The following is a 10,706-nucleotide window of genomic DNA, read 5'->3' on the forward strand; positions in this document are numbered from 1 at the left end:
ATATTAGTCTAGTACTTAAGGGAAATTCATGCTGCCATATTTTACTCTTAAATACTCTTAAAAGCAACAAAAACCAAGTAAAATCTGTATAAGGCCTACTCCACCTACACTGAATTCTCAGTTGCTTCTATAAAGTGAGCAATACCATAACCATGAGCTTATATTTTTTTAACATCTTTATTAGAGTATAATTGCTTTACAATGGTGTGTTAGTTTCTGCTGTATAACAAAGTGAATCAGCTATACGTTTACATATAGCCCCATATCCCCTCCCTCTTGAGTCTCCCTCCCACCCTCCCTACCCCACCCCTCTAGGTGGTCACAAAGCACCAAGCTGATCTCCCTGTGCTATGTAATTTTAAATTAACTTTTTATTTAGATATAATACACAGACCCTAAAATTTACCTTTTTAAAGTTTATAATTCAGTGGTTTCTAGTATATTCATAAGGTTATGCAACCGTCATGCTCCCTAATTCCAGAACATTTTTATGACCCCCCCCCACCATAAAAATCCACACCCATGAGCATTCACTCCCCATTCACCCCTTCCTCAACAGCTGGCAACCACTAATCCACTTTGTCTTTATGGATTTGCCTTTTCTAGGCATATCATATAAATGAAATTACACAATATGTGACCTTTTGTGTCAGACTTCTTTCACTTAGCGTAATGTTTTCAAGGTTCATCCATGTTGTAGCATGTATCAGTACTTCATTCCTTTTTATGGCTGAATAATATTCCATTGTATGGATATACCACATCACGTTTACACATGCATCAGTTAGATTGTTTCAACTTTTTGGCATTTATGAGACATGCTGCAGTGAACATTTGTGTATAAATTTTTGTGTAAATATATCTTTTATTTCTCTTATGTATATTTAGAAGTAGAATTGCTGGGTCATATGGTCACTTTGTCCAACTCTATAATTGATTTTTTGAACCTTTTTAAAATATAACATGTTGAAAAATAGAAGATATTGCACTTCTAATAAATAAGCAGTTGATAATCAAAAAGAAGAATTTCATTCACTTTTGGAATATATTTTCCTCCTAATTCTCATTAAAAATTTGTAGTTTGTAATCTCCATTTTTTATCATAAGTGGGGAATTGAATGACCAGAGATACCCATACAAGAACTCTAAAGAGAAACAGGAGAGGGCTAATAATTTGCCACAGAAATGCCCCAAGGAAGATGATATAAATAAAAGTAACTGAAAGGTTGCTACAATTCTTGCCTCACCCACTCAGGTCTCCAGTTCCTACTGCGAATTACTTGTTTGAAATCTAGTAACTCCCATCATAATAATATCTATCCAAAGAAAAAGAAGTACACAGAGTGGTTATCTGCTAAGGAATGAACAATGCTTCTATGCTGCTTACCTGTAAAGTCTAAGCTTCACTGTATCTTCATCAAGAATTGGGCAACCGTTGTGAGTATACTTTACTTCATTGGGAAGGAAATGGCAGTCAAAGACCTAGTTCACATGAAGAAATGGATACATATCTGTGAGAAAACTGGTACATTTTTTAATTTTTCCAGCAGTAAAGTACTGCCTGAAGAAATTATGGTCTCTTAGCATTGTGTGTGTGTGTGTGTGTGTGTGTGTGTGTGTGTTTTAACCATCACCACCTCTACCCACCCCCATGCCTATGACCATCCTGCTTATATAGCTGTGTTTTGCTTTGAGAATATCTAAATTATGAAAATCCAAGCAGATCAGGCAGATAAATTAAGCAGTGATTATCTCTAAATAACTATCTTTTTCCAGTGTATAGTACATTTAAAATATGGTTCCATCTTTCAAAATGTTATTTACCAACACCATAGCAACTGAGTCAGAGAGGTCTACCTCTGTGTATGTAGAAACAGGCATGCATTACCCCACATACAAACACGCTGTATTAGCTCTGTATTTTTTTCTTCTCCTTTTATTGCTTTCTTTTCCAAATAGTATATTTAAAAATGAAGCCACTTACTACAGACACTATTGTGGTCGATCAGAGCCAAACACGACCCACAGATGTTTCTCATTTACTTGCAAAAGCCTGCTTTTATTAGTTATGTAATAGCAGAAATGACTGATGAGACAAATAATAATGTCAAGGCAATTTTCTCTATTCAAACAAAATTATAATTAACTGTATCACCTCACTCAGAACTACTAAGGATTGCTAATTGTTATATTCTGGGAGTCATAGTTTTTAAAAGAAGAGTTTTCTCTTCCATTCACACCATGACCCTCATTCTGCCCGATCTGACTTGGTAGAGTTCTAAGAAATACCCTCGAGGTATTCACATATCATCACTGTTGAGTTCATGCTATTTAGCCTGTACCTTGTTACAGCCTCAAACATTTACAAACAACATAATCCTCCCTGAGAAGACTTTCTCACTAATACAAATGATCGTTTCCTACAGACATCTTTGGTTCCTCTTTTTAATTGACAACAAGGAAGGAGATAAAGGAAAGACCTTTCCCATATCATTGACAGATAGTCACTGTAACAAAGAGACAATCTGCTTTGTTAAAAGAAACATCTGTTTTATGTTTCATAATATGTTTTCCTTTTATAAAAGGCGACAACCATAATTCCATAAATTTACTAACTAAAACAAAGGAGAGCTAAATCCTTTTCTAATTACTGTCTAGCTTTGTTTTTTTCCACTTCAATTGCTTTTCAATTACAATTTATAATTAAATTGTCACACATTCCTAACTCATTACTCACTTTAATGACAGCAAACTCGTTCAAACTAGAGATATTTTCTACTTCTGCATTTCCTATTCAAAAGAGCGAGCTCAGTGCTAAACGGGGGTGCTTTTCCACCCAGGAAATTTCTTGCTTTGGGTCAGGGGTGAGAAGTACTGTGAGTGGGTAAGTCTTGTCCTAAAACATGAGGAAAACATATTGCCATCAACCTTCTCTAATTGACTATCTCGAGAAGGTTATCGAGACAGAAGGTACTCGTGTGCACCAAGTGAAATCCCTTTCCAAATAACCAATAGGAAAATGAACCTGTTGGTCCTATGACAAACTTCAGTAATGGAATGAAAACACTGATTGAATAGATGTTAAACAAAACATTTTCTGTACAACTCACATGAAACGGTTCATTACACAGCAGGGTGTTGTTAATACAGTCATCTCGCTAGGAATGGGCCCAAATAAGCCTGCTTTCAACTTACTAGTAAGCTCTATTAAAGAGTAATGTTTAGGATGTGTGTGTGTGTGTGTGTGTGTGTGTGTGTGTCTGTGTGTGCATAATTGGCTTGGCTATGCTTGGCTGTGTTTAATTTCAAAAACTCCATAAGAAATCAATCCCTGGGGAGAACTGCATCGACCTGAATTTAGTACAGCTACATATTGCAAAAAAGCAGTTTTCACTTAGGGATTTTGTTTGTGTTGAAATTATCATAATGAAAAAATAGGATCACCAAGTGGTTTGAGAAACAAAGTTTTCCGGACATACAGATTTCATGATAGTACACAGTTCTCATATTTGACCAAAAGGCAACGAAACTCCACATTTTAATGGACTCCTTTCCACAGAATAACTGTTAGCAGCTATATATCACATATTTACTTTAGATGATATAAATCTGTTTGAGATGTCAGATGTACCTCTGGATAGACATACACTAAACATTATCTTTCAATCAGCACATTAGAGGACCCTTTGGGGATGTTTGGAGCCCTGCCCCTTTGCCTTGCAATGCAGACTTCCCTAAATCAGACAGATACGTTGTTTCTGTTCCACATTGTCTTTCTAGTAATGGATTTTTGCCAGAAAATCAGCGAAAGTTTGAAAATGAGACAACTTAGAGATCTATCACAACACTTGATCCTTGTGACCAAATAAATGTTTTACCTAGTTCTAGTCACGTGGATCCCTTTTTGCTCTCCAGTGCCTCAGAGCTAGCCACATAGTGAAGACTTAAAATATCACTGAAAATGATGATATTTTTCATTACTCTCATAGAAAGTGCTATATGAAGCACTTGAGAAGTCATAGGCTATTTGGGATGGGGAGAGGATATCCCAAGAGGCTGGTTTAAGTAACAGGAGATCCTCCCCAAAATGCTTTCCAAGGAGGGAGAATCTGGTGAATAATAGGCCTTTGGTTTTGCATGCTTGGGGCCAGAGCTTAATACAGCTGGACCAGAGATTACCCCAGTGCGCTACAAGGAGGAATCTTTCCTCTCTTCTTATCTCACAAAATATATTCAGCCTTACTTCTAAATAAATGTTGCACACATTTTTTTAATATATTGATTGGAAGGGTTACCAAATTATCAGTTCATCAGTCTTTATGAGGCATCCACCTTTTTCCATATAGCCCTGGGTCTCTGCTCTATCAGGGATCCCAGACATCTAGGATTCGGGTCCTATTTTGCTGCTCCCCAAAACTCCAAGGATTTGCTTTTGACCCCCGTGCCTGTAGTTAGGGCTCCACGGCCTGCTGCTGAGCCTATTCGTGTCACCTACTCATCGCATTTAGTGCACTGGGGCTCCAGACATGAGCTATCCCAGGCGTCTCCTCTATCCCTAACTTATAGGTGCCAATCAAACACACTTTCCAGCATAAGTTATGTTGGGTGAAAGTGGGGAGATGTTGCACTTACCACACACATGGGAAAACCAGGGTGCCCTGGGTCCATGAGCACATACTAACATTTTTTAGATGCCCATCTGAAGCTCATTGACTGACAAAAGAAAAACTCACAGGAAACCGGAAGGAGACATTTAGTCACAGTCACATGAGCCATACTCCCAATGTGAGAGCCTGCCACAGCATTCTGATGTGTTTCAGAATCAGACTATAACTGTAATGGAAGTAAAGGAAATGTCCAGAGATGTCAACTTGAGCTAGCATCTATCTCAGTCTCTTTAGTTCATCTTTACGACATCTAATACCACTTTTGAATAAGCCAATAGAATAGTTTTTTAGCCAAATAGAGAGGAAGAGGAAGAACATTAATGCTCACAGTTCAGCAAACAGAAATGCTGTATTTTGCTAGGAGCAGCAGCCATACCCAGCACTGAATATTCTGAAAACTGTTTGCCTTGAGAAGAAAGTTAAACCACAGTAGGAACAAGTAATAAGACCAGAAGTAATTTTCTATTGTGTATAAAGATAAGCTCTTTAAGCAAATGTATGATAATACAGACTTTCCTAAACCCAAGGAATTAGAGGGTAACTCCACCCTACAAAAGGATTGAGCACGGAACACCCTTAAATGACAAGGTCTCCATGGTAGTGATTAAAGGGAAAAAAAAATTTTATGAAGACATTTTTGAAGAACAATGAATATTTAAAATGAAGTGTCTTCGTATATCGTTTCCAGATCTCTTCCCTTACTCAAGGGAACGTTCAAGGGATGGTAATAGATTAAAATGTCTTCGTGTTTAACTTTTGCTATTCTGCAGTCACAAATGTGTCCTAAAGATGTCCTGAAACCCTGATATCTTATCCAAAGGCACTCTGGCCATGGGTGAGACAATTTGGGGGCAGGAATAGTCCCATAAAGACTGACCTTATCACACCACACAGGAGACTGCCCACTCCAACCCGTTTTCATTCTCTCTCCCTCTCGTTTACTTCTCTCTCTCTCTCCCCCTCGCTCTGTTTTTTTCTCTCTCTCCCCTAAGATTCTCATAGAGTGGCCATGTACCTAAAATAAGATGTGATTCCCTTACCATTATGCCTTTTCCTGGCTGATTAGCTGTTTTGTAATATTTACACAAGATTTCGTCAATAAGAGAGGATAAATTGGAAAGACTTGTCAATTTGGTGTATTACTAATTTTAAAAATGCATCCATCCATATCTGTTCGAACCATCCTTCCTCCAGAGGGGTTGACATAAATAGGAGTAACTCCTGTTGGTTTCAAGGCTGTAATCCACAGTCACCAAGAACATTCAAAAAACAGGTTTGACCAATCTCAAATCATTACCTCGTATACCTGAAACTAATGTTATATGTCATTATACGTCAAAAAAACTTTTTTTTAACAGGTTTCACCTTGCATAGAAAAAACAGTGCAGTATTATGCCCGCTAACTGCAACTCCACCGTTTCAGATGTGAACACCTTACAACACTCACCTCTGGTAGCTTGAAGGAAGAGCTTGATCTCTCTCTCTCTCTCCCTCTCTCTCTCTCTCTCTCTCTCTCTCTCTCGCTCTCTCTCTCGCTCTCTCTCTCCCCCACCCCCAACATTATCACACACTCTCATTCATACACACTATTAAATAGCAAATCTCAGATATGACCTACCTGTGGAGTGAGTTTCCCAACCCTCTGGGTTATTGGTTCATTCATCACAACCTCCACTTTGCAGGCATCTTTCTCTTTGGGGATGGCGAACTTCAGGTCATCCTGAGACAGGAAGGCGGAGCTGCCCTTCATCACCCTGACCCCTCGGTTAACACGGATGAGGGTGAGGCTGGCCCAGCCTGGGAGCAGCCTGAGCAACAGCAGCAGGGCACCGAGCCCACCCCAGCGTAGAGAGCTCATGCCGACAGGGGCCAACTCGTTTCCATCCACCAGTGAAATCCCTTCAACAAAGGAGGGCTTCTGTGCCTTCTCCGGGGGTGTCAGCTCATAGTCCAAGGGGCAGGGCAAGGGGTCCCGACAATGTGCCCCAAGATCTTAACACGTCCCTTTCATTTCAAACTCAGACAAGGAGGTCTTTCAGGCAGTCCCAGAGCTTTTAATAAAACTCGCTGATCACTCCTGACAACGCCCGGCAAGATTAATGTGCCTCCCAAGTGCTTTTTTAATCCTGCAAATGGGACGAGGAGTTGGAGGAAAGTGAGAGAGAAACAAAAAGGTTTATGTGGCTTATTCAAAAGACCCCCACCGACAAAGGAATCTTTCAATCAGCCTGTAATTTCAGCTAAATTAAAAACAAATAAACTAACTTGACCTCCAGGGGCATCTGAAAGGCAATGCAGCCATTTCATTCCCCGGCGGTAACTCCTGCTTCCGGACTCAACGGGTCCCAACAGGGACGTCAGTTGTGTGGTCCGACAGGAGGCAGCCCGCCTCACGGCCACGGGCAGCGTTTGCTCCTCTGCGTTCAGAGAAAGTTGTTGAACTCTTTGCTTTTGTCTTCTCACTTGATAAATGAGGACTGTAACCTCATTTGTGCAAGAGAGCTGATACAATTACTTGCCCACTGTTTGAAAACATGATTAATTCTAAATCAGTACAACCCACTCAAAAAAAAAAGGCTTAATAATTTGTCACATGGGCACAATTTTGACTTTGCTGGACAATGAAGACGCCTAAGAAACGCTTGAGTGGAAACTGGAGAAAAGATATTTTTTCTAAGTGATCATTTGGGGTTTTGTTTAGGTGTAACAAGGACTAGGAATCCAGTAACGTAGCTTCAACATACACAGCTAATGACACGGCAGATGTACGTGCATTTATACATCATCTGCAATGCTAATTACATAGAAAGTATAGAATTCGCACAAGTGGAGTCTTTTTTTCTATTTTAACCACTTAGAATTTCATGATTATTTCTCTGTGTCCCATAAGAACAGAAATGATTTTATCCAAAGTGCAAGGTATTGAAATATATCTTTAATTCCAAGATATGATTAGGTGAACCAATCATATCCACGATTAGTTATCCATGATAGACCATAATGGTAGTTTATTATGCCCATTGGAAGGTCTTGCATTTTCATGATTTTAATGATTTCTGCACACGGATACTGAAATGTTTGTCAGAAGGTGTAGACAAAAATGCCACTATTGCCCACCTCTAATACATTAAGGGAAGGCTCATTCTCTTGTCCCTGTTTGAAACCTTTCACTTTTGAGACAGTGCGTGACATGTCACCTAACACCTGGGGGCGGGCGGGTGCACACTTCACAGAGCAGCCTGTTTTTTATGGTGTCGGTCCCCAAATAAAACAGTCCCATCCTCCCACTGACCATGTTGCCCACGCTCAGGCTGAATTAGGTTGGCTTGTTTGGGCAAGAATGCAAACCTGCTTGTTGAACTTTCACAACTTGTTTCCATTCACCTTTGGCATCTAAGATCATTCAAAAAAGCAGCGCTTTCACAAAGAAGAGAAGCAACAGGGTGGGTAGGCATCACCCAAAACTGAGAGATAAGAGAAAAAACTTGGCTTTCTGAGATTTCAATGAATTAAATTAACCCATAAAGGCTGCAAGGACTCTATACTCTCAGGCATTCTTCTCATCTCCCTTCTTCTCCTTTGCTGCTTCTTCCTAGAATCCCTGACTTTTTTCATGTTGGGGAGCCTAGGGTCCAGTCCTGGGACCTGTTTTTTGTCTACCCTCACTCCCTAGCGACCTCGTTCTTCCTTTTTTTTCATGGATTTATCTTTATGCTTCTCTCCCTCTTGTTACCCAGACTGAGGAGGCTGCCCTGCACATAAAAAAGAGAGCCACACCTCAGGCTAGCAGAGCTGTGAGCCAGAAGGAGCCTGGGTGTTTGGGACATTTGCAAAGTGAAGTCACCACACCAGCCCACTCTGCCAGAATTTTACATGGCAGAGAATGTAAACTTCTTTCCTGTTTAACCTACTGTTAAACAGGAAAGACGGCATTTTTTTCTACACCTTCTGACAAATATTTCAGTAGCCATGTGCAGAAATCATTAAAATCATGAAAATGCAAGACCTTCCAATGGGCATAATAAACGAGTATAACTTTACACTGTTAATAACTACCTTATTCTTCAATTTTTGTTAATTTTGTTTAGTCACAAATCAGGTAAATATTTTAACTTCTTACCTACAGCATATGGGGAAATAGCTCATTCTCTAATTATAGCATAGTAAGTCCTTAATGAGCAGATAAGGTCAAAGACCAAGATTCTAATGTTCATCTACCAGGAAGAAACAAGAGAGAAAGAAAAGGAAATCTATTTCTGTGGCTTCCCGTGCCACAGTGATGTGGGAAGGGAAGACCTGAATCTGAAGACCTGGATTCTAACCCTGGTTCTTCTGAACATCTGTTTTCTCTTTCAAAAATGGGGCCATCTGTCTTGCCTGTTCCAGTTCCCCCGTGAGGCCAAACGAAATAGTCCATGTGGAAATATTTTCTTAACTACAAAGCCCCATATAAATGTAATGTTATTATTACATTTTATTACATATTATTATATATTATTATATATATTTATTACATATTATTACATTATTACATATTATTATGTAATAATACATATTACATGTCAAAGGAATAAGAGGGTAAAGCTTGTCTCGAGAAAAACAGAATGGCAGGACCTGGTCCTGGATGAAGGGGGCAGAATTAGGTTCAGTAAAAGTCAAAATGTGTTTTAATGACATTCAAAATTTCTCTTTTTCTTCCTCACAGTCTTAAAACAGGAGGTCGAAGTAAGAAACTGAATGCTAATATTTCAGTATTACCTCAACACTGCTGGGAGGTAAACAGTGCAAGAGTAACAATTTCTAAGTTCAAAATCAAACAAAACTCAGCCTTCAATCAACTGGGCTACCAAATTAGGTGCCATAAAGATCAAAAAGAGTATACTTTATTTGTGTTTTATTTACACTCTAATTTTGCGCTTGCATTTTTCTGTTGGTGTTAGGAAATGCCAAGTACGTAGACATTCCATGGAAAATATTGCTCTGATTTTTCACATGAAGAAGGTGGCAGTGGAGGGGAAAGAGAAAAGGATTTGGATGAACAGAGAGGGAAAAGGCCAAACAAAAAAACAAAAACCACACAGAACAACAGCAATGGAAATCAGGATTCTAAGTCAAACAAGATTTCAGATGATGATGGATTTTTTTATCTCCACCAAAGAAGATGACAGAATTGTCTTGTTTCTGGTACAAAATTACAATGTCCAGAGGCAGCCAACATTTACTTGACAACACCCTAGTGGGAAACCTAACACATCTTGAGAACTCTGTTTGCTTAATCCCAACATAGGGCCAAGTCAGATCCTCAGAATCCAGCTGTCTGTAGCTTGCTCTTATCACTGATGTGGGCAGCCACAGCGTCAGCAGAATCAGTGGGAGCTTTGGAAGGGAAGTAGAAAGGTGGCCAGATTCTACAAGGGAGCTTGTAAGCCAACTGACTTTTAGCCACATGGGACTTAATTTGATGCTGCAATAGAAATAAATCCTGTCTGCTTGCTTGTGTGTTTCAGCTGCTTCTCAGCATTTCACAATCCTCACGTCATCCTGCAAATCAGTTATGCTCTTACAGGCCATTTCCCACCCTTGCCTTTTTTCTTCATGTGGAAATCATGTATTCGAAGGATATCTCTACAAGCCAACAAAAAAGTGAAAAGATGTTTTGGAAAGTGGAAAACCATCCTGCTCTGAGTTCTTCCTTATAAAAATTCAAAAAGTGTTCTTTCTTAGTAAATTTCTTTCTTTCTTAGTAAATTCCTGAACAGAAGAAAATGATTCAGTAACATTTCATCTGGTAGAGCTGAGCTGGTTTTCATTTCATAATTATATGTTCAGTTTAACCACAGGAGGATGTATTCTCCATGCTGATATAAACATGGTACTCCGGTCATTTATCTTAGGTAATCTGTGCACAACAGGAAAAGCAGGATCCCAGCTGTCCTCCCAGGCTCTCTCTGCAATGGAACTTCTTGATGGTCAATGTTAACGATGTGCCCTGAAGAGAATCATATTTACTACTGTTCCTCTGTGGAATTTTACAATGGA

The 10,706-nt window shown here is 39.3% G+C and overlaps 1 protein-coding gene across 1 annotated transcript in view; it reads right to left on the reverse strand.

Moving 5' to 3' along the window:
- LOC309963810 (FRAS1-related extracellular matrix protein 1-like) overlaps window positions 1-6,525 on the reverse strand; it is a gene marked incomplete at both ends in the record, with an annotated part of 39,635 nt that extends 33,110 nt beyond the window's left edge. Inside the window, 2 exons of the mRNA XM_082842346.1 lie at window positions 1,388-1,482; window positions 6,286-6,525. Of these exons, the coding sequence (XP_082698472.1) occupies window positions 1,388-1,482; window positions 6,286-6,525 (335 nt within the window). The remainder of the gene's footprint in view (window positions 1-1,387; window positions 1,483-6,285) is intronic.
- Between the last annotated feature and the right edge of the window lie 4,181 nt (window positions 6,526-10,706).

Source organism: Leucopleurus acutus (genome assembly GCF_964270905.1).
Source record: "Leucopleurus acutus genome assembly, chromosome: 7".
NCBI lineage: Eukaryota > Metazoa > Chordata > Mammalia > Artiodactyla > Delphinidae > Leucopleurus > Leucopleurus acutus.